Here is a 25,409-nt window from a genome sequence, read left to right as displayed (position 1 = left end):
ATCATCTAACAGTCCAGCCAACTCCCTCATAGGTTTCCTGCTGCAGTTACATTTAAAAAAAGATTTTATTATGAGTTTTTACAGTTAAGTCCAGCTTCTTTTCAAATTCTCTCTTTGCCTGCCTTATCAACATTTTACATCTGATTTGTTAATGGTTTTTTTTTTTTTTTTACATGTTCTTCAGTTAGATCCTTTCTCCAATTTTCAAAAGAAATTCTTTTGGCTAAAATAGTTTTTCACCTCACCTTTTAACCAATGCTGTCAGTTGTTTGGCCTTCTTTCTGCCTTAATGCATAGAATACATCTGCTCTGGGCTTCGAAGATGGTATTTGTTAGTGTCCACCCCTGATGTACACTCTACCTTTGTAGCTGCACCTTTTATTGTTTTCTAACTATTTTCCTCATTTTTTTTCAAAGTCTCTGTTTTGAAAGTTAAATATTAGAATGTTAGATTTACTTAATGACCTTGCTCCAGTCTTTATCTCAAATTTGATTGCATTATGTCGAGTGGCCCACTACTGTTATCTCTCACACCAAATCCTGTGTTCCATTAAGAATTAGGTACCCCCTCTTGTTGGTACCGCCCTAGCATATCCTGATGTGACATTTACCTAATCAATATTGGGCTAATTGAAATCTGCAAAATTTGTTAGTTTCCCTAATTTAATCATCTGTCTGTTCATTTTGGCCAGATGGATGGTAGTATAACCCTAACTACTATACTTTTCTTTATTACATATGGAATTTCCATTCAGAGTCTACTGTGCATTTAGTCTCCTGCACTATCTTTATCCCCCACCAAGCTGATCCACCCTATCATTGTGATATAATGGTTTAGCACTCTTCCATTGGTTATCCTGTTTCCACCAGGTCTCTGAGATGCTAATTAAGCCTACCTTTTCATTCAATACTATACATTCTAACTCTGCCATCTTATTTTTTAGACTTGTAGTATTAGCATATAGACATTTCAAGGTATATTTTTTATTTGTATATACACATTTTTTGCAATTGACAGGGATAATTTGGAATCTGTTCTTTACTTATAGACAACTGGGATATGTGTGTTTCTATTGGAACCTCTCAATTGAGATGCCCTAACTCCCCTGTTTTAGTACCCTTTGAAGATACCTCCTTACAAACTATGTGCTTCTGATTGACAGTCTGCTTTCCCTAATGTTCTAGTTTAAAAGCTGCTTTATCTCCTTTGTAAAGGTTAGTGCCAGAAATCTGGTTCCACTCCTGTGAAGCTAGAGCCCATCCTTTCAGAATAGGCTCCTCCTTCCCCAAAATGATGTCCAGTTTGCAACAAAACTAATACCTACTTCCTTGCACCATCGTCTCATCTATGCATTGAGACTCTGCAGTTCTGTCTGCCTCTGGGGTCCTGAGTGTGGAACAGGGAGTATGGAAGTCCTGGATTTCAATTTTCTACCTAGGAGCCTAAATTTGGCTACCAGAATCTCCCTCTCACACCTTCCTATGTCATTGGTGCCACATGTACCATGATAGCCAGTTCCTTGCTAACACTGTCTAAAATCCTATCTAGGTGATGTGTGAGCTCTGCTACCTTTGCACCAGGCAGGCAAATTACCAAGCAATTGTCACATCCACCATTCAGCCAGCTATTTACATTCCTAATCATTGAATCACCAATTATGACAGCCAACCTAACTCTTCCCTTCTGGGCACAAGACTCATCCTTTGTGTAAGAGGATAATATATCATCTAGAGAGAAGGTCCTAGCTACAGGATCACTTCCTGATTCACCAAGTGATGATCTCCATCCAGGTGACTTTGCTTCTCCAAGGCAGCATGGGATCTGTCAGACTGGAGATAGGACTTGACTATTATGTTCCGGAAAATCTCTTCTTGATACTTCTTTTCCTCATCTCCTCCAGGACTGCCACTCTAGCCTCCAGAGATTGTTCTTATTCTCTGAGAGCCAGGAGCTCTTGGCAATGGGCACACACATGCAATCTCTCACCAGCTAGAAGATTAGCATACATGTGGCACTCAGTGCAAAAGACTAGAAAGTCTCTATCTCACTGCTGGACTACTGTCTGCATCTTAATATTGTTGTGTTCTTAGTTAATTTAGAATTACCTAGCTTTCTTTTCTTTTTAGCAGGCACACAAACTTAGTTGTCTACCTTTCTTTTTTTAATGAAGGAGAAACTAAAAATGAATGTATTCCACAGTCTTTCTCCCCAAACTTTAAGTTCCAAGATTACCCAGTAAAGCGATACTCTCTGATCCTCTTCAGCCACCAGAAAAATGTTCTGCTCTCAATACTCCCTCGGGATTGAGGGTTACCCAGCTCTTCTCCTGCTGTACATCTTGAGCTTGAAAGGGAAATTAGTATTAACAAACCAATTTCATGATGCACACTTTAATTAGTTTGCCAGAGTGACCCTCTGCTATTGTTCCTGTTTAACTTTAACACCTAATCAATCTATTACAGTTCACTCACACTTTTTCAAAGCAGATTACCTACCTTTCTTTTCTTTATCAAGTACACATACTTGGAGCTGACTACCTTTCCTTTTTAATGAAGCACATAAACTAAAGATGAGTTAACTCCATAATCTCACTCTCTCCTAAACTTTAAGTCCTAAAATTATCCTGTAAAGTGATACTCACTGATCCTCTTCAGCCACCAGCAAAATCATTTTCAGCTCTCAATGATCCCTCAGGATTCTTAACCAGAGTGATTGAATTGTGCTTGTTAATAATAATAACAATGGGCTTTATAATAATAATACTCTGAAAATGGATGGAGAAATCTTGTGGGTATGTAGGCTGATAACACTTTTCAAGACTAAGTAGCAGTGTTGAACACTACCATGCAGGAGATCTGGATTGGATTTCTGAACTCAACTTCTGGTCCTCAGGTCGGCCAGCTGGTTGGAGCTGGAGATACTGTGGAGGCAGTATTCACAGCTCCTGGGTGGAAAACATTTTGGCTAATCCCACAACAGAGACACCTGGCAGCTAGACTTTGGGAGCATGTGTGCAGGTTGCGGAATGAGTTGCAATTGGTGGCTGCAATGGCTGAGCTAGATGGGATGAAGGAGGAAATATTGGGAAAACCTTCAGAAATTTCAAATGAAGATTAATGCTGCTATGCCTCTAGACCTATGCCAGGAAAACTGCCCGCTGGCCTTTAAGAAAACACTTAAGACATGGCTGTTCAAACAAGCCTATCCCTAACCTATTATCTGTAATGTTACATTCAGTATTGTATAATGTATATTTTTTTCTTATGTACATTGTTGTCATAACACATTTCATCTGTTCCCTTCCGCGGTTATTCAATATATAGACTACTTCTTAAATGTCCCTCTCTCCTTTCTCTCTTCCATCCTCCAAGTTCCAGAAACCCTCATTGTAACTCACCTCTTCTCTTAATTCTATTAGTAGCTTCCTAGCTACGATTAAGTTAATGTTAATTTACCCTTGTTCGATGTGAACCAATGTGATATGACAGGCATCATGTATGTCGATATAGAAAAGAATTAAATAAATGAAATAAATAGCCCGGAAGAGGTCAATTCTGATTGATTTGGTTGCCCAAAGAAGATTCTGCCAGGCCAGAAAAATGAAATATAAAAATTTTAAAAATGTTAAAAGGACCATCAAGTGGCCCATTGTTTTGGAGGGCCACTTTCTAGCCCTGTTTTTGATCCCCTCTGCTAAAACATTTTGGTACTTCAATGCTGATTTCAAATGGGAGAATAAAAATAAGATTATAAGTACCATAGTGGATTGGGCTGAAATTTTATAAAACAGAACTGGATTGCAATCTTTCTTCAGAAACTGGGATCACTTGGCAGTTCTGGGTTAAAGTCTAATAAGAAAATGTTTATTGCCTCTAAATCAAGGGAAGTTTACCGACAATGCTACAGGAGTAATTTTCAAAAGAATTTATGCATGGAAGAGCATATATTATAGCAATTTTCAAAAGCCCGTTTACATGCTTAAAGCGCACTCACACATGTAAAACCTATTGACAAATCTATAGCATATATCGTAGCAATTTTCAAAAGCCTACTTATACACTTAAAGTGCATTTACATGCGTAAAACTCAGTTTTAAGCACACACATCTGTTTGAAAATTACCCAGTTTAGGCCTGGATTTATCAAAATGCACTAAATATCGCATGCGATAGAAAAAGGGGCGTGTTTTATGGTAATAGGCAGTTTATCGCAATTTGCACTATTACCTATGCGAAGTGCTAAGTTACTGCAAATTGTGAGAACTTTTTCGCACTTTGAGATAAGTGCCAGAATTGCGTTATTTCCTACATACAACCACTGGGGGGACCACTGAGGGGGGAGGGGGGGGGAGAGAGAGAGAGCAAGCCTAGCCATAATGCCCTATCCCTAAGGTATTTATATCTCTATGGGAGGCCCACCTAGTAACTCGAGGTGAGTTTTAGGTATTAGTGTAGGGGTTAGGGGCCACTTTGACATTCAAAGTGAAACATACAAACAGAAAAGTGCTCTCTTGTGAAGATTTGAGGACCCTCTGAGTGAAGAAACTCACTCAAAGATGATATTTGTGCAGTGTTTTTTCAAACTAGCTTGATGTTACCCAGGTAGAGCGTCCATCAAGCTAGGTTGAGAACACATTGCACAAATATTATCTTTGAGTGAGTTTCCTCACTCCGAGGGTCCTCGAATCTTCACAAGAGAGCATTGTTCTGTTCGTACGTCTCACTTTGAATGTCAAAGTGGCCCCTAATACCTAAACCGCACCTCGAGTTACTAGGTGGGCCTCCCATAGAGATTATAAATACCTATCTAGGGTTAGGGCATTATGGCTAGTGTCTCTCTCTCTCTCATCGCATACAATAAGCCCTTAACGCATGCAAAAACACCTTATAGCATTTTGATAAATGACCCTATTAGCTTTATATTGGTTATATGAAGTCATTTGTACTTGTAGGTGCATTATCTGTGGAAAACCTATATGAATGTTCTATATCTACTATCTAACTAGAGCATTCATAGTGCCATCATATCCTCTCCAATTGACTGAAATTGGAAGAGAAATATATTTTTTTCAAATTTGATACAGGATTTTGTCAAGTTTATTCACTGGTCTGAATCATGTTTTGGCAGATACGCAGAGCATTCCGGAGCATACGGAACACCTTGCCAGAGATCTTTTATGTGTTTCTGCTGTTCATCTTCAATGTTCTGATGTTTTCACTCATGGCCCTAAAGCTATTTGGTAGCCGGTGAGTTTTTTTGAGAATTGCAGTTAATGGAATTCCCTTTAACCTGTTTCTGTATATTACAAAATACAATATATCAGTTTATTTTATGTAGTTTCTTTTGATTGCTTATCCCAAAATGTGCTACAGTAGTAGACAACAGGAGAAAGAGTGACAATTAAAAATGGATTTCAAGGGAGAATCAATGAGCCAAAAAGACATGGGAGAAATCAATAGGTCTCTTCCATTTTTAATCCAGAATTGTTCCAGTATGTTTTTCTATTGATATTTTTTCATTGATAAATCTATAACAATATTTGCGCTGAATCATGCCATGGTATTTCATGTGGAAACTGGCAGCTATAATCACAGCCCCTGGTTTCCTGCAATGCATAGCAAGCACTGTGAAATCTAGCCCTGGCTGCAGGGCTGGTATTTCCTTGTTTGCTGCTCTGTGCAAACAAGTACTCTGCTGCTGCCTTCCGTCCCCCTTAATCAGTTTCTGTCCTGGGCTGACACAAAAAAAGCCCAGCTCCATCCAGCTATACAAAGTTTAAAAACTGATACCTCCCTCAATCCCAGGGTCTTCACCCCCTCCCCCGGAATCCATGGCCAATGCCTTGCACCCCCTCCCTTAGCCCCCTCCAACACACAATTAAGAGTTATGCATTTATAATAATTTACATGAAAAAGATCAAGTACAGTTTTCTGGGGTAAAAACATCACTTACATTATATTTATATGCACTGCTGTGATGCCAACCGAAGTCCCTGCAAAAAAAAGACACTTGGAACCCATATGGTATTAGGCCTATTGTAATGTGTATTGGGTTTGTGCATGCCCCTCCGAAAGCCCTAAAACACTAATACACTTCCTAGTAGAATACCTCACCTTAGTGTCACATGCAAAACATAAACAGACCCTTACCAAATACAGAGCAGAGCAACCATGAAATAGAAATACAAATTTGCAGACAAACTGAACTGGAAACCACAAGAAGCCAGACTCTCTATGCAGTACAATGATAGAAAAACAGAACAATCACCATTTCTCAAACATCAAACAAAATCAAGAAATATAATAAATACATAATCATAATAGTAAAAACATGCTAATATTTCAAAAAAGCTGACAAATAAGATCGAATAATTAAAAACATATACAATTTTTTTAAATGTCCCAAACACCAATAAAATATTTCAAAACTGCAGACACAGCAAATAACACCTGAAAAATAAAACTAAAAATGATTTTAAAAAATTCATGCTCTTCACCCCACTCCCAATTTTAGTTTTTTTGCAGGTTTTTTTTTATAGGAAGCTGTGGATAGTGTGATTAAGCTTTATTTTGAGTACTCTATTTGATTTATACAAGTACAATCGAAAAACATGATTTTCTCTTTCCATGATCCAAAATTGAATAGTGTGATACAAGTCTAACATTGCCTAGCAAACAGAGAAGCTGATTTTTTTCCCTTGTTACAATCTGGACATAGCATAGAAAGAACAGGTGGGCTTGAAATTGTTTGTCATGGCTGTGACCATATAGATGTGCAATATATTTTTCTTTATAGTCATACTTTTGCATTAGATAACTATTATTATAAATGTTGCATAGCATGCCTAGTAATACACAATATCTTATTATTTCTTGTATTTTTAGGAAACTTAAAACTTCAGATGGAGCACCATATTTTACAAACTACTTAGATGCAGTGTTTGACTTGTATGTCTTGGTAACAACAGCTAATAGCCCTGATGTTATGTATGTAATACTTTTATATTTTGTATTATGCAAGTGATTTATAAAAATATTAATCTGCACTTTCTTCTTCAGAATTGGTACAAAGCCCATGAATAAAAAGCACCCATGGACCTTGTCCCAATACAGTCAGTTTGAAAATGTACCTCATAAAGTAGCACAAAGAGCTGAAGAGCAAACTGGGGAAAACCCTGATTTAAAAGCAAATGCAGAATGGAGGTAGCAGTCGTTAAAGTGTGACCACTAGAGATGTGTATTAGTTTCAAACAAATGGGGAAAATGAAACAAATAGGATTCAATTTGTTTCTTTCTGGAGACCCTGAAACAAATTGAGAGGGACTCCTGAATTAAACAAATCATATTAGTTTCATTTGTTTTGAATAGAATGATTTCTATAAGCCATTAAAGTCAATGGACTCATACAAATCGATAGGAGAGCAACAGGTATACAGTTAGAAATTGATACAAAGTATATAGCAACTAGCTAATAGACATGGGTAGGATGGACATGTCAAGGAGACAACAGGGATGACATATTGCAGCAAACCATTTTGCCGATCCATCCTATCATTGCGCATCGGGTATAGTGAAGCTGATCTTGAAGATTAAGCATGTCAGGTTTGCTGTGCATTCCTTCTGAAAGCATTGTTTGTGAAGGAGTACGCTACATTAGCGCTCTCTGAATTCCAGGTTAATTTTTCCCAAACAACTGTTTCACTGCTTCCCCTTTTGTGATTGTCACTGTGCCAGTCACATACTAGAGGAAAGCCCGGAAAGCACAGAGAAACTCTTTCTGTGTTAGAGCAGACTTGGTGATATTTTTTTTTTCTTTGTGGAGACCGGAGGCAGACTGGAGAGTTGCTTACAGAGCTGCTATTGATTTTGTCTCTGCCTGAGTAGTAGGCAATGTGGGCAGTGGGCATAACTGAGCACTGAGGGCAGGGCAGAGACTGAAACATACCAGGCTATCGGGCTGATACAGTAAAGTCCGCGGGACAGCGGGCGAACGCCCGCTCTCCCGGCGCGTGCACAGGCCACTCTCCTGTGCGCGCGATTCTCTATTCAAATGAGGCCCGGCGGTAAAAACAGGCAAAAGGAGATGCTAGGGACACTAGCGTGTCCCTAGCGCCTCCTTTTGGACCAGAGTGGCAGCTGTCAACGGGTTTGACAGCCGACGCTCAATTTTGCCGGCGTCTGTTCTCGAGCCCGCTGACGGCCACGGGCTCAGAAACCGAATGCCGGCAAAATTGAGCATCCGGTTTTCGACCCGACTTCAAATTATTATTTTTTTTTTTTTTACTTTTTGAAACTTTCGGGACCTTCGACTTAATATCACCATGATATTAAGTCAGAGGGTGCACAGAAAAGCAGTTTTTACTGCTTTTCTGTGCACTTTCCCGGTGCCCGAAGAAAAAGGTAGGTGCTAATTTCTGAAAGCAAAATGTATGGCTTGGTTGCACATTTTGTTTTCTGAAGCGTGTGGGAATACCTAATAGGGCCATCAACATGCATTTGCATGTTGCAGGCGCTATTAGGTTCGGCGGGTTGGACACGCATTTTCGGCCCCTTACTGAATAAGGGGTAACACTGGCACGTCGAAAACATGCGTCCAATGGCGGGTTAACAGTGCGCTCTATCAGAGCGCACTGTACTCTATCGGCCCGTATGTTGTGAAGCCTATCACTAAGCTTATTTCAGCGTTGTCAGAACTAGTGCACAGTCACAGTGTGACACTGTGCAGTATTGTGTCTGTGTTCCTCGCTCACACACAGTGTGGCACAATCAGTGGGCATATAGCCCTTCCACAATCTCAGCTTTGTTCTCCCACCCTGTTTGATGGATTATTACACTTGGGTTGTTTGTTCAAAAAAGGCCCTCATTTAGAGGAAGAAATACTGGCACAAGACAAAAGATGCTCAAGAGAAATGATTTCCTGTACTGAATGTTATAAGAGTTATAAGAGAGAACTCATGCAAAACTACAAAATCAGGAAATGCAACAACCAGAGCTCAGGTACAGGATATAGGACATTTTTTCTATTAAAAAAAAAACCCTCACAACTTTACTAAAACCCCCTATCATTGTGAAACTATTTAGATGATGTGAATGTGATATCAATCTCATTTAAGACAATCCATTTTACAAGAAAATCCAAATTCCACCTTGCACTTTGGTGGTCTTTGTGCCACTCAACCTTGCTTCCATGCTCAGACCTTAAACCTTGCCATTTTCTTTGCTACTGTGTCTTGCTGTTGTACCCCAGACCTTACACTTTGCCAGTCTATGGGGGGGGGAGGGCATGGCTACTTTGCACCTCTTATGTTGCTTTGGAGTCTTGAAGCCGCTCTTTGTGCTGCTTGGTCCCTTTATCAGTGCCTGATTTGGGGTGGGTTCCTGCTATCTTTTCTGTTTCATTCCCTCTTCATGCTGCCTTATGAAGCTGATGCCACCTTTGGTACCGGTTTGTCACTTGAGATGCCATCAAGGACGACCGCCCGTATGACATAGTGAGGGCAAAGGTAGCGCCGGCGCCATTTTGAAGATTGGCAATACGGCCCGCATGCAGGAGGTCGCTCCTGGACCCCCGCTGGACTTTTGGCAAGTCTTGTGGGGGTCAGGAGGCCCCCCCAAGCTGGCCAAAAATCCCTGGGGGTCTGGGGGCAATCTCCTGGATGCTTGACGTCGGGAACCAGGAACCAAAATGGCACCAGCGCTACCTTTGCCCTGTCACATGATAAGGGCAAAGGGCCACCGGCGCCATTTCTCTCAACGCAGTCGTGGCCAGAGAGAGGGAGATCGCGTCGGGACCCTCCCACTGGACCCCAGGTAATTTAAAACATTTTGGGGGGGGGGTTTGGGAGGGTGGGGGATTTGTTTTAAAGGTTCAGGGTGGGTTTTAGGGTTGTTTTAGTGTGCCGGTTTTCCCGCCCTCCCCCGATTTACGATTTTTAATGATTTAAAAAAAAAACACGACTATAAGATTTCCCTCCCCCCCCCCAGCCAAAATCGATCGTTAAGACGATCGATCACACGTTTCACACCCCTATTATCCACAGACTTTTCTAGGTACCTTGGAGTTCCTTTCCCCTTCTATTGATTTCTTCCCACAAATTTTAGGACAAATTGATTAGAAAACCTCAGTTTTGGAGCCAAATATAGGCTGTAAATACTTCCCCCATAGGTTTTAATGGCAAACAAAAAACAAATTCAGCTAATACATTTTGTTTTCATTTTGAAACTAAAGAAACAAATTCCCACAAAATGAATTTTGAAACAAAGCACATTTTTATCTCTTGCACATCTCTAGTGACCACTTTTATTTGTTACAATTGCCAGATGCAATATTGGAAAAGTAATTGGTAGTTCTGGTGCAGAATATATGTAGCAAAGTACTTAACTGCAGGCGCATGAACAAAAGCTCAGAATAGTGTTAGATTTCCCTATAATGCAGTAGGAATCATTTTCCAGAAAGTATCTTTACAAATTTCTAAATGGTTTGAAGAATCACCTTTATTGGGGGGGAAATGGATTCTTTGTGTGTTGCATTAGCTTTTATTGACCTAGCATAAAACTGATCCATAGATGATGATGATGTGCATGAGCTCTTGAGACCATATAGTTCTTTTCTTCAGTAAAAGGGGAATTGCTTGATGATTAATAGCAGATTTTGTAAATGACTGTGTTCAAAGATCCTGTATCTTAGGACTGGCATTGACAGATCAATAAACTCAGTACAGCTTTCAATATGTTTGTCTGTGTAGTGCAACAAGCTAGTATGGTAGTTGTATAACTAAAGCTTCTTTTGTCCCCATTCAGGATGCCTGCTTTTGACTATAATGGGTGGTATTCCATTTTCTTCATAGTCTACATTATAATCAACACTTACATTTTCATGTCGGTTTTTCTGGCTGTGGTATACAACAACTATAGGAAGCAGTTAAAGGTAATTTTCTGAAGAAAGAGGAAGTCAAAGAGGGTATACATTATTTTTTCTAATATTAAGTTTTGTTTATTCTTTTATGTGAAAGGAAGGCGCACTTGCTTTTACATATCTTAATGAATGTTTAAAGTGTTTTCGTGTTTTAAACACTTGACTTCCTTTTTAAATATTTTAAACACATTCCTGACTTTTTTGGAAGAAGGTCATTGGGTAGCTTTTCTTCAATATTCTATTCCATTGCATCAGTGCATGCTAGTTATACTGAAAGAGTAGATGTGTAATGAAGGCTCAGCTTCTGGCTCTTCTCTCACTTCAAGTGCTCTGAACAAATTGTAGCCAGTGTATAAGATTATTATAAATCTCAGTTCAGCAACATTTCTGAACTATGTCAATGATTGAATATCTGGAATAAGACATTTTTCTTACTAGCTGCAACCTGGTAAAAATTCACCAGAAGATATTTGACTCTCTACCCTTCTATCACCCCCCACCCCCCACTGGCCCACACCTCTCCAGCTCATTCCCAGTTCACTTCCCTATTCTTTCTTACTACTTCTGAACTTCCAGGCATCCTCTTCCTGCTACATCCCTCTAAGAACAGAGTCACATTTTTTTAATACCATGCATAGTTTACAAAGAGTACCCATTAGTTCACAGTGCCCCATTTACAAAGACCTGGAAGTGTTTTGCAAGGTTGCAAGCTGGTGTCCCGTAGCTGACAGGGCATTCATTTCAATTCATAGAAGCCTTGATGACTGGCACTTCCTCTGACAAGTTTTAACTTGCAGTAATTCAACCCCTTTTTGTATTTGTTACCGTGTGTCCAATATGTGTACATATATCTTTCTGTGTAATTAAGATAAGGACAAACTGCTGATGTAGAGAGCATTCAGTTAAAAACAAAAGTGACATTTCAGTTACTTAACTTGATAAATTGTTGATTTTTCTAATTGGCACATTTTTAATTTGTATGTAGTTTGAATATTGTTTAAAAACAATATGAAAACTTTTCTATTGAAAACAAGACTTTTTTGCATAGGTTGAGATGTGACACTCTATGTAAAATTATGAAAATTTGCCACATAATCACCAAAAAGTTTGAAAACTTTGTCACAGAATTTGAAATCTCCTGCCACAGAAAACCGGAGGATCTGTTTACTGGATCTCCTAATGTATTGGCTGGATTGGATGCAGTGTATAGTATTTGTACATATTGACTTTGCTTTTCCTTTTTTCTATTTCCCTGTGAATTTGTGAGCTCTCTTCCACCTTTTCTTTTTTTGTGGTCTAAGATTGACATGCCATTATAAATGTAATATCTTATATATGTTTTTCTTTGTCTTTCTTTTTTAAACTTGAATATAAGGTATGTTATTACTGGAAACAAGTTTTACTTATTGGAACTATGTTAAATTCTACAAACATTTTTTTAAAATGTACGGGAAGAGGGACTTACTCCCCATATCCCCAAGATTAAAAAAGTGTAGTGGGATGAGGGTAACCACTTATCTCTCTCCCCTTCCCCCCAAGATAAACTAAAACAGAGTGAATGAATGGTATTGATTCCCCACATTCCCTAACTAAAATATAGGGGCTGATGTAATGAAACCTGAGCCAAAACGGCAGAAATGTTTAGCATCAATTTTTTAATACCACATGTTAAAAACACATGTTCCTGCTCAATGCTGTAAATTAATAGTATACAAATCAAACCAGCACTAAAATTCCATGGTAAGACCAAAAAGCGGGTCAAAACTGATCTTAAAATCAACATGCTGAAAACAGCAGCAAAAACTAGCGCTAATTTGAGAAATGCTTCAGTGTTCCCTATTGGTTGATAAAAGTGATCTAGGGTGACCTGTCATGTGACTGGTGGTGCACAAATGTCCATCTGTTTTCTTGGACACTCCTACTTACGTGGAAATAAAAGGCAGCTTCTTCCAGGGCCATTTTGTCAGTGCTGGCTGGTGTTAGGAGAACTCTGGACTAAGCGATGGAGGTTTTCTTTGTGTTTAAGTGGTGGTGATGGTTCTTGATTGGTGCTTTGTGATTGCTAAGTGGTCTCTTTTGTTCTGCTTGTTTTCCCCTTGTTGTTTCTCATCCTTTTGTCTTTTATATGTGTTCTTTAGAGTGCTTCTGATTGTTAATTTGTGATTGTCTATCTGTCCCACTTTTGTGTGTAGGTTCTTGAAAAAGCAGATTGGGCATTCAGGGCTGTGGAATGAATGGAAAGTGACTGAGGGGATGAGCGTGGGGATGTGGATGAGTGTGACAGGACAGGAGTGTGGGCAGGAAGGTGAGATGGGGCAGGAGGAGCATGGTGAGCCTGAGCTAGAGGGGGAAAGAAAAGGAAGCGGAAGGAGGTAGAGAGGGGGAAGAGAACAAGTAATGGAAGTGGTGCTAAGGAGGTAGGGACCCATTCCAATCATCATCTGGGAGTGATGATCAGACAGGAGCCAGCAGCTGGGGGAGAAGTGGTGTCAGTGTTATGCCGTTCATGGAAGAAGAGAGAAATCTTCTGGTGCACTGGATCTGCGATCAGCACAGTACACTGTTCAAGCAGAAGACATCCTTGAAGAGCAAGAGGTTGATCTGGGAGAGCATTGCCAAGGATGTCAGCAGCCTATCAGTGATAACCAGGACAGTGGACCAGCTAAAGCATCGATGGCAGGACACCAGGGCAACTGTCAAGGCCAAGCTGGCACTCATTGAGAGGTCGAAGCACCATATGGGAGGAGGCCCACCATGCAAAGTGCAGCTGATGCCACTGGAGTTGCTGGTGTGGGGGACTCTTTAGCAGGACAGTGTTTATACTGGTGGCACTGATATGGATGCTATAGAAGGAGCAAGTGAGTATGACGGGGAATGTATCTCTGGGGTGAAGATGGCTGGCTTGGGGGGTGGACAGAAGGATGTAATAGTACTTGGCTCTGATATGTCTTTTCTTATTTTCCCAGGTGATCATTGGTCCATGAGGGGCCTGCCACAGAGAGTGAGGCTGAAGAGTACCAGCCAGAACCTCTGGATCCACCTATGAAGGCAACTGCAGAGCAGTCCAACAATCTGCACAGTGAGACCACGGCTCTTGATACACAAGAAAATAGTCAGATGGTTAAGCTCCACTTCACATGGCCAGACACATCCAAGACAGACATCCTGGCACCAGTGCCGGCATTGTTCTATAGGTGCCTTTATGGTCGTCAGCGGTGGGGCTCCAGATCATGGAATTCTCCCACCAACAGGAACACCACTCTGACATTGACAGAATGGCAGAACAGGTAGCTGTGAAACTGCTTGCAAGGCAGGAACTCATTGAGGCCAGTATGATGGCAGCATGGATGGCAATATACCAGGAGATGGAACACATGAGGAGGGAAATTTTCAGCTGCAGAGAGAGTCCAGACTGTGCGAGAAAGCACCACCACAGCCAATGTTTTGGCTGACCGAATTAGAGCTTCATCTGGTGATCTTGTCTGTGTCCTACGAGGAAATGAACATGACCCTTTCCCTTGCGATCGGGCTCAAATTCCCCCAGGAAGCAAGATCATAGTCTGGTTCTGAAACCACAGAACACAGCATCTCCCCACACAGAGCCAGATGGAGGCAATATCCTCAAGGCAAGTTCCCACTGTGTTGAACTGTTCCTGACTTTATCTGGACCCAGCCAGGCTCTGTTTTCCAATGAAGAACAGCCAAACATCGGCTGCCAAACTGCCATGCCAGACCACTAATGACTGTCTCTGAGCCCCGCTGTCTTTTTAAGGCTGCATAATGAGAGAGGCTCTATTTTCCAATGGTGTCATTCCAGATAAGCCCCACTCAGATGCCTTGGAGCCATCGATCACCAAAGCACCAATGCTGGTCTCCTCTCCTCCCGTGAGCATTTGCCCTGTGGGCACTGCATGATCACTTTGTAGGCTTCAGACTTGTATTTCTCACTTTGTTTTCTTTCTTTTTTTTTTTTTTTGCAGGTGTGTGCATCCATCGGTGCTTGTCACTGTAGTTTAGAGAAATGGTGGTTCCACTTCTGCTCTTTCTTCCGCCACAGATGCTTCTTTTTCTCAGATGCCTCATCTCTATGCGGATGCTTTCCCCCCCCCCCATCTCCGCCATTACTCAACCCAGCACTGACACTAGTCTGTGGGCACTGGATGGCTTCAGACTTGCATTTGTCACTTTTTTCTCTCTTCCTTTTCTTTTGCAGGTGGGTACATCATTGGCACTCATCTCCTGCAGTATACAGAAATGACAATTACACTCCTGCTTTTCCTTCCATTGCAGATGCTTCGCTCATTCGGGTGCCTTGTCTCTACATAGACACTTCTCCCACTCAGATGCCTCATTTAAGCCAATTACCCACCATGCTGTTCACACTTGTTTCCTCTCCTACCATGAGTATTTACACAGTGACATTCCTCTGTACTAGTCTTGCTAATTCCACAGTGGGTATTGGATGGTACATCTCTAGGCTTCTGATTTACATTTATCACTTTTTTATTTTTCTTTTCCCTTCTTTTTTTCAGGTGAGTGCATGTACACCATCAGCACGCATCACTAAAGTCTGCAGATATGGTAGTTCCATTCTTTCTCCTTCAAACAGGGGATACTATGTCTGCTTTGCCAAGCTGTTGGTGTGGGTGTTCCAGTGTCTTGCAGCCATGGCCCACCCACTTTAGGCTGAGAGCTGCCCAACACCAAACGAGGCCTGAAGAATAGTCTCTGCTGATTCCATCATTACAGTGGCTGAAGAAGAGAGCCCGCTGAAGCAAGGCCATCACAGGAGCCCATCCCTGTCGTGGTGAAAAATTAGTCCCACCGAAGCAAGGCCACTATGGGAGCTCATCCCCGTGGCAGCGAAGAATTAGTCCTGCCAAACAAGGCCACTACAGAAGTCCATCCTGTGGTGGTGAAGAATTAGTCCTGCTAAGCAAGGCCACCATGGGAGTCCATCCTCGCAGCAGCGGAAGAAGGGGTTTGGCGGTGAGGCCCAATGCATGCATTTGAGAATGGGAGCCAGAGTGTAGATGTTTGTGTAAGAATGGGAACCTGCGTGTTTGTTTATGAGAATGGAAGCCTGTCTGTATGTGTATCTGTGAAAATGGGAGCCTGGGTATGTATATACAATATGTAACTGTATAAGAATGGGAGCCTAGATGTGTGTGAGAATGGGAGCCTGGGTGTTTTGTGTTTGTGTGAAAGAATGGAAGCTTGGGTGTGTGTATGTGTGTCAAAGAACGGGAACCTGAGTGTGGGTGTTTGTATGTGAGAATGGGAGTCTGTGTATGTGTTGGGAGACTGGGACCAACTGATTAGAAAAATAAAAAGATCAGACAAAGGTTTAAAAAAAATGATTTTAGCAATTGTATGTGCATTTCTTATAATTTAGATCTTTAGCGTTCCACTGTTCAGAGTCTGGTTTCTCAGGATTTCTATTTTGGCTTTACTTACATGTTTCTGTCTCTAAATTATAGGTGTAGTATTGCTGCTAGCATGTAGTTTTTGTAGGGATTTGTAGCAGTCTGGCTTGTTCTATTATCCCAGTAGGTGGTGTATTAATGTTCTGACTGATGTAGTATTTGCATTGCTTCTTTTTCATAAGGTTGCTGTTTTTTTGAGTCCTGACAGTCAGTGCTGTTTGTGTTACTTCACAAAATGTTTAGCAGGGGGGGTTTGCTGCGGTGACTTAGCAAATATAGTCTTTTTTTCATGTTGGGTTGTAATTTGGTAGTTTCTCTCTGCACTCTTTCTTATGATTGCCATTTTTTGTAGCTATGGTGATCCTTGCCTTTCTGGGCAGACTGGATGGGCCGTTTGGTCTTCTTCTGCCGTCATTTCTATGCTTCTATATGGAATGAGGATTCATGAAAAAATACATTGATATTTGTTTTATGACATGATTGATTGGATCTAATGTTTGTGTTCTTTGCTTTTTACCTGATATTCTTGTCTATTTATAAATTGCAATAAATCTAAAATAAATTAATATAGATTAATAAGGAATTTTTAATATTGGTAAGTGCTTGAAAAAGAGAGAGAGAGAGAGAGAGAGATTCTAAAAGGTTTCACTCATGATGCCTACAGGCTGTTGTAGACTACTTAGGAACCCATTTTAATGTGTATGCTAAGGCATCAATTATCAATAAGAGTACACCTAGTAGAATTCACATCTGTATGCCTACAGCCCACCCTTGTTAACCTTGGGCCCAACCAATCTTCGCTATATTTGTCTTTGTTGCCAACTTGCACAAAGATGAAGGAGTCAAGGCTGCTTCTGGAAAACTTGGAGACAAGGCTGAGGATCTTCATGCATGCATTACGCACAATTTAAATATTCAGAGAGTGGAAATACAACCTGTTACGGTATGCCATTTCTCTTTTTTGTGTTGGGGGGGATGGTAAGTGGGACTTGGGTACAATCAATTGCACCCATTAAATGGCATGCCAGCTATATCAAAGAAAGCTCGCTTCATCTCCTGCCACTCTGTAAGCTCCTGAAGGGGAGTTGATGTACTCCCTGACTTGTTTCATCATGGCCTTCAGTATCTAGCTGAAATGCCTTGAAAATTGAGTGGTCCATATGGGCCACTACAGCCACTGTATTCTGGAAAGCCAATGGCAAGAAAACGAAAGCTTTGAGAAACTTGACCAAGCTTGGAAGGGCATGTCCATGTTGGTTAGAGGATCAAAATAATCTAGGATTTTTTTGTAGAGAGAAATAATTGCCCTGGAGTTTAGTCTATATGTCTGAACCATATCTGTCTCTGGTAGCCCCAGCAGCGAAATATCCACTGCCTGCCCGCCCTTCTGCGAATGGTTTGAGCCAGGACAGCTTGCTCCTCTCAGACCCTCCTTTCTTCCTCAGCAATAAAGCGTATTCTTTCTCTCCATTTCTTCCCTCCCTCTTCCCTCCCCCCTCCCCTAAAGCTTCTGTCACTCTAATTCAGGGGTGGACAATTCCAGTCCTCGAGGGCCACAAACCTGTCGAGGTTTTAGGATATCCTAATGAATATGCATGACATAGATTTGCATACAACTGAGGCAGAGTGCATGCAAATCTCTCTCATGCATATTCATTAGGGATATCCTGAAAACCAGACTGGTTTGTGGCCCTCGAGGACCGGAACTGCCCACCCCTGCTCTAATTCATAGGTTCACCCACAAAATGTACCAAAGCATCAAAGAAGAAAACATACATAATCCATGTTTGCCACAGAAAAGCTCAGAGAAGCACCTATGCACAGTCCACAATGGACTAAAATGGCCACCAGAAACATAACATTTATTCCTGCCCTAACTCAGATGTTAGATTTTCCATGTAAATAAGCACTAAAATGTGTCTCTGTTAACATGGCTCTCTACATTGCCTTGTAATAGCTAATACTATCTTTTACATGTTATTTGCATGAACCCATGCTAAGTATAACATGGGTTTTTCAGCACCAAAGCCCATAGTACGTAACACCAAAAAACCATGCTAAAACCAGAGTAAAAACCCACGGTAGGCTTAGCATGACTTATTACATTGACGCCATTGTTTCCAAATCCCCAAAATTACCAGAGAGGAGTCAAGGCTCTTGCCTCCTCCAGCTGGGTTGAATACTGTGCTGGTACAACTTTTAGCAGTATTAGCACATAATATTCATTTATTCACTTTTTTCGGCTGAGTAGACCACTAAAAGATTGGTGTTTTCAGTGGCAGAAGTTCTTCCTTCTGTGTTCCTTCACGTAGTTTCTGCTGATACCAAGTATCACTCCATAGAGACCCAATATAAAGCTTTGATTAAAGGCCTGAGTCAAAATGTGCCACGCCTACAATGTTAAACACCATGCATTTTTTTCTAGAATGAGATTCGGAAACTGGCTTATATGAAGCGTCGCAAGATGGTAGATGCTTTCAACATTTTGAAGGTGAAGGAGAACTCGGAGTTTGTGGTTAAAGAAGCCCGATGGAAACAGCTAGTGAAACTGGTGGCACCAGATATCAGCAATGCACACCGGGAACTCCTATTGAGAGTATCTGATGATGAGCAAACTGGTCATGTGGGTGAGTAGCAATGAGAGTGAAATAATTCAAGGTTTATGGGGGGAGAGGGAGGTAATGACTGTGGTTCTCTAAATTAAACTGGACTCATACTTGCTAGTTAAAATTGAATTAATTAAAAAAAAAGTACTAAATCTAATCAGTGATTAAAATAATATAATGGATTCCCCTTTTTTTCTTCTTTTTATTTTATTTCTGATGTAAAGCTCATGCTTAAAGTTTTCATTGGTTCTTCTACTTAGCCACTCTCACCATTCTGAATCTAAGTAAATCCGAGAGCTGCTGTGTTGATCTTCGACAGACCCCTATGCAGGTATCATATTGATACATGCAAAGCATTAATGATTTATTCATGGACCTAGAGGTAGAGATTTACAGAAAAAAAGGATGTACCAAAAATAAAAATTGCATGATTTTTTTTCTGAAAGAACTATATGAAGAAAGTAAATATATATTAGGATTAAAAAAGAAAGAGCTGTGAAAAAGGCATAGATAAGTTGATATTCTAAAGGTAACTTCTTTATTTAGTTGTATTTTCTTACACACCAACACCCAATCCCAACAAAACTCCAGACTAGTCTCAAAGTCCCATCTCTGCCAAATATATAACATGGATTACAGCATAATTGTACAAATAAGTGTCATACAGTTCATAACATCAACATTCAAATTCCAACAATAAAACCCATTCCAATACCACAAACCAATATCCCAATGCTAACCTACCCACCATAAACGCATAGTATCGCTGCTTTTAAGATTTTATCTTTTCTTGGATTCAGCTGTAAGTTGAATGGTTATTTTATCTAATAAAACTCTGTGAGCTTCCAAGTAAGTGTAACATCCGGGCTGAAGTCCTCTCTAGAAGTCCAAAGGCACACAGTAAATCCTGGGGCTCTAGCTATCTTCACTTCCCATACAACTCATTGGCCTTAGTTTCTCCAGGATTTTTTTCTTTTTATCTAGATATGCCAATATAAAGATATTGCTATGTCACATACAGACAAAACCAATATGATCAACATAAAATTTCACATATACCACATAATTTGTCAGTATTTACCCTTGAGGCATATTTTGCATTTAACTCAACTAGTAAATTATCATAATTTCTATAACTGTACATCATAGTCAAGAATTTCCTAGACATCATCTTGTCTTCTAGGCCTCTTCATGGTTAGGTTATCATGAGTAGAAGAAAAATCACACTTGATTAATAACATCCTTATTGGCAGTAAACCAAATCCAGTGCAGACAAGAAAAGTCCAGACTGGATATTCCTCTTAATGAAATGTCATGCTTTAGGGTCACTAAGACTCTGGAACCTAAAATAAAACACACACTAACAACACAGAGAGAAACAAAGGAATCTCTCTTTGCTTGAAAGTCCTTTCAGTAAGCATCTGGAACATGATATAGTGACAATTCAAGGCAAAACATATCTGTCCTGGGCAGATAGTCTCTTATACTCCAGTCTTCTTCAGCACTCAGTGTACTTCTTTCTCTGAAGTTGCATTTACTTGAAGCTTAATAGTAGCACTCCGAATCAAGGCAAGCTCACTAGAGTTAAGTCATTTCAAGTGCTGTAGGTTCTTGTTCAATGTTTAAATCCATGCACTTGGGATGCAGTGCCTAATGGTCATCTCCTATCCTGGATCAGGTGGTGTTCTCAGTAGGTGAAGATCCCTTCTCTCCCTCTGAGAAAAATTCTTCTATAAATTCAGGATGCAATACCCAGTGGCCATCTCCCATCCTGATTAGTGCAAATGAAACTGTAGAAATTCTTGTCACAGCAGCAGCTTCCCAAAATTCTTCTTCCTATGGCTCCTTCACAGATTTGTCATAAGTTTCCAGTTCTTCTTCCTCCAGTACAAAGATTGTTTCCTACACAGCCTATGGATCCCCTTTCACTACCTCTTCTACAGTAGCACAGGCTCCCAGTGATACCCATGATACCCCAAAAGCATCATGCAAAGGTTCAGCTCCTACCCTTATATCTGAGTCTTCAGAGGAAGGGATGCTCTTCCATAGGCTGCAGACTAAATTAGACACTATCCCTTTAAGAGAGGCTCTTCTCTCTGCTAATGCACAGCTCAGCTGTCTCTTTAGTGGATTTTCAGTCAGGCTGTTGGCACTACATTTCTGCCCTGAAGTTTCCCTTACTGCAAGCTCCAGCCTCAGCAAGGGAAACAAAACTCAGATGGAACAGTCCAGGGCTCAGTTGCCTCTGCACTGGGGTTTCGTACTATGCAGCTGCAGATTCTCTTCTTTAGAGGTGCTCTTGCATCCTACCCTATTGCTTTCTCTTTGGATGCAATCTGCTTCCCTGGGTCCTCTCATTTCACTGGTCGCTAAATCAGGTAGGCTTCTGCAAGGAAGAGCGGGCTCTTCTCTTCTCAGGCATGTTCCCATGCCTCATCAGTTGTCCCACTCAGCAGCCTTGCTCACCTCTGGCCTCCCTGCTGAGATAGGTGGCTGATTCGCCCACTCCTGCAGCCCAGCACTCTGCCAGCTGATACTCTAGGCCTCTGCTAGCACAAAAGCTCTCTCCCGCCTAAGGCTACGAATCCTGACCACCTGCTTCGACAATTTGGTGGAAGCGGGGAGAGCACCAGAGCAGAGGAAGAAAGCAGCTACTTCTGTTTTGATTGAGTCCAATTGGTGGCAGATAGATCCTTCATTGGTGACCTGCTCAGGAAGGGTTTATCTTCTTGTTTGTCCCATTCCCTCAATACTGCTGACCTCTTTTTGCTACGTGGCAGCAGAGAGAGAGGCAGTAGCAATGAAACACACAGCTTCCTCTCTTGGGCAGCTGACAGCCACCTCCTCCAGATCACTCTGCTTTTTCTCCATGCCCAGTGAGATCCAAGGCATGGGTTGGGGAAGCAAAGGAAGGAGGCACAGCAGACTCCAGCTGAGCCCCTATACAAACTGGATCCTCCAGTCCTGGGACAACAAGGGATACAGGTCTGAAGGAGTGTCTTCTTCCCCCCAATCTCCATCAACTCTAGCATGCAGGGTTTCTCCTTCTGGATGATATTCTCAGAAGCTCCATGCTCCTCCTTGACTGATGTCACTCACCTCCCCTGTTGAATAGTATAGAAAATCCCTTTTTAGGGACTTATCCAAGAGGCCCTGTGGCTTGGCTTTGTTACCTCTATTTGTATCAGTTTAAAAGCTTTAAAAAAATAGTTTATCTCTAAGAAGACAGAAGGCAATTAGCTTACTTCCTTATTTTATTATCTGATTGTTCATGCACAGACAAAAATACAATCAGCAGCTAACAAAAGATAATGAGAGCTCTGAGTGGCGCAGTAATATTTCACATCTTATATATGATCGGAGGATAGTGATAACAAGCTCTGGACAAATCAATGGTCAGTTTCATACTCTACATGCATATTAATGGATTTTTACCAATATTAATTAAATTCCAATAATCTTAAGCCCCCTTTTAGAGTAAACAACTTTATCTGCCTCCATATATGGTTATACTTATGCTACTAAATATTATATAAATATATAATTCCTAGCATGTGGTAGCTAGGTTATCTTCAGTACTTCTGCCTTATAGCAGTTACTGGCTAGGCCTAAAACCACAGTTCCAATCTTATGACATCAATTACCATAACCTAACTGGGATTTCAAGCCTGAAACCCAAAAATTCAACACACCTTTTTATGCTATCTGCTGCAGCTGGTGTGATGCAGGCAACCATTCAATTGTGTAACTCAACAGTGAAGATGTTTCAGGAAAATCCAGGAAGGAAAGAGGTGGTAGAAGGTTAGTGACTGCCATGATGGTGGTAGGAGACATAGAGGTGGCAGTCTTCCTGGAGAAAGACATAAGGCACTGAACAAGAAAACACACAGATATCATACCTAAATCAACAACAATCACAAGTATGAAATAAGCAATTTGCTTTCCCAATCCCCCAAATCACCTATTCTCAAGAAATCCCAGTTCCCATCAATTTGCAAACTACCCACAATCAAGTCATGGACCTGATTAGCTAATTCTTTCAAGATAAGGACAGACTTTTGAATGTCACCTTGTTTATCAATATAAGTGCATCAGATAGTTTTAATCACTTGACAAATACCATCTTCTTTGGCTAACAATATGTCAAGGCCATCTGATTATTCAAGACCTCTATAGAAAGGGAATAAACTTCTTGCTGAAGGGCATAGATGGCTGTACTGCTTTTGTTGGCTATTTGTTCGACAACGGAGGAAAGTTAAGGACTGTCTCAAGTTCAGAAACGCCAAGACTTGGGAAAAGGAAATGGACAAATTTATCCCAACCTCTGTGTCTCAGGGGATGATGGTAACTCTTTCACTCTGCGATGTGGATGGATATGTGATGATGGGAGGAGGAATTATTGGTGAGCTGATGATGAACAGAGAAGTGGGGCACCACATGTCCCAAGGTAAAACGAGTTGTCATGTTAGAAGATAGTCTTTTGAAAGCCCTTTTCCCAGTGATAAAGTACAAACCCAAGCATTGGACCAAAAAAGCAGGAGGGTAGGCTATCTAAAAAAGCCGTTGGGGCAAATATGGAGATTAGACGCCAGAGAAATGTCCAAGTACAACTTTATTAAAACTGGAGACCAATGGTTTTTATATGTGCCCGACTCAGGCCAGAGTTTCGCCCCACACCGGGGCTGCCTCAGGGGCTAGAAAAAATAATAAATAAATATAAATCGTATAAACAATACAGGACATACATAATTACAAAATAAATAAAAATAATAATTAAAAACATGACAATGTGTGAAAACAGGTAACACACAGATATCGATATTTTACCGAACACATCAAATGAGGCAGACAGGAATACACTCAAAATGAGACATTGGAAGACAGTATTGACATAGTTCTTGTTACCTGTGTATGTTGAAGAGCAATATTTAGAGAACCAATAATATTCTTAAATGAAAATATCTAGTGGTCAGATGCTTCTGGAATAAATAAGAACTATATATAGGTCACTTAATCAAAAAATGATTGAATAAACACAAAATGAATTTTCAGAAAAACCAAAATGAAATGAACAAAGGCTGGCTGGAACAAAAACGAAATAAATGAAATATTTTACCTCAGAAGACTGTACTTTGAATATTCATTTTCATATAAAACCTGAATAATGAATGAATAATTTTTAACTGTGTTTATGGAGAGAGCAGGGGGCATGGTGCACAGGTATAAGATTTGCCTAGGGCACTCCCCTCCCCTTGCACCAGAAATGGATTCCAGGGGAGGGAGTGAAGACCCTGAGGGTAGAGGGGTGACAATTTTAAAGTTTAGGTCACTAGAAGGAGCTGGGCTTTTTTTTTGGCAGGCCTGAGACAGAGACTGAATGAAGTGTGTTGGGATGGGGGGACACAATAATTGTTCGCATAGGGCAGAAAAACAGCTAGCACCGACCATGTCCCTCCCCCATTTAGCTGTCTCTTCTCCAAGCTAAACAGCCCTAACCTCTCTAGCTTTTCCTCATAAAGAAGTTGCTCCATCCCCTTTATCAGTTTGGCCGACCTTCTCTGTACCTTTTCCAGTTCAGCTATATCTTTTTTGTGATGTGCAACCAGATTTGCACACAGTACTCAAGGTGCGGTCTCACCATGGAGCGATTCAGAGGTATTATGATCTCCATTCCTTTCCTAATATTTCCTAACATTCTGTTTGCTTTTTTGACTGCCGCCATACACTGAGCCGATGTTTTCAAAGTATTGTGCATGATAATACCCAGATACTTTTCCTGGGTTGTACCTCCTAATATGGAATCTAATGTTAAAGATGTTCTTCTTTGAGCAGGTTTTTGTGGAATAAAGAAAGATTTTATTTTTTTGATCATTGTTGCATTTTAGTGTTGTAGTTTGTTTATTCACAGAGTTTATATCTTTTTATGTATTACTTTAATTTTATGTATTGTTTCATTTGTTAGCCACTTAGAGCTGTGGTTAGGTGGCATATAAATCCTTAAATAAAATATGATCTCTAAATCTGGTGTCCATCAGAATATGTACAGCAGCATTCTGTACTGTTTGCAGTGCCTTTAATGTGGATGCCTAAAGCACCGTGCAAAAGTTATTGGCTGGAAAATAATGGTTTCAAACCCCATAAGATTCATAACTTAAAAATGAACATTTCTTTTTTACCACCAATTAAACTTGAGAATGCATTGACAAGTTTAAGTCTAAAAGAACATTGTTTTGGATAGTCAAGGAGATTGGAATTGACCGACCAGTCCTCATACTTAATATCTTAGTATATCGGAGGGAATCATCCTTCCCACAACCATCATCAAATATAGGACTCTTCAGAGTTCTCTGACACATCAAGATTCTCTTGTATGCTAGACAGAAAATTGTAACTACTTTTCCTCAGTTTACTGAGGCATTGTTCACTGATGGCTTAGTAGTGCAACATGATGTTTGTTCAGATG

At 40.6% G+C, this 25,409-nt stretch overlaps 1 protein-coding gene across 5 annotated transcripts in view; it reads left to right on the top strand.

Moving 5' to 3' along the window:
• The window catches only part of LOC115087300 (two pore calcium channel protein 1-like), a 225,122-nt gene that overhangs the window by 143,830 nt on the left and 55,883 nt on the right, over positions 1-25,409 (top strand). For all 5 annotated transcript variants that reach the window (XM_029594324.1, XM_029594326.1, XM_029594323.1 and 2 more), the window contains 4 exons: positions 5,128-5,246; positions 6,885-6,986; positions 10,800-10,926; positions 18,766-18,967. In XM_029594324.1, the coding sequence (XP_029450184.1) occupies positions 5,128-5,246; positions 6,885-6,986; positions 10,800-10,926; positions 18,766-18,967 (550 nt within the window). The remainder of the gene's footprint in view (positions 1-5,127; positions 5,247-6,884; positions 6,987-10,799; positions 10,927-18,765; positions 18,968-25,409) is intronic.

The sequence above is a fragment of the Rhinatrema bivittatum genome, chromosome 3 (assembly GCF_901001135.1).
Source record: "Rhinatrema bivittatum chromosome 3, aRhiBiv1.1, whole genome shotgun sequence".
Classification (NCBI taxonomy): Eukaryota; Metazoa; Chordata; class Amphibia; order Gymnophiona; family Rhinatrematidae; genus Rhinatrema; species Rhinatrema bivittatum.
This window is presented reverse-complemented; position numbering and strand designations above follow the sequence as displayed.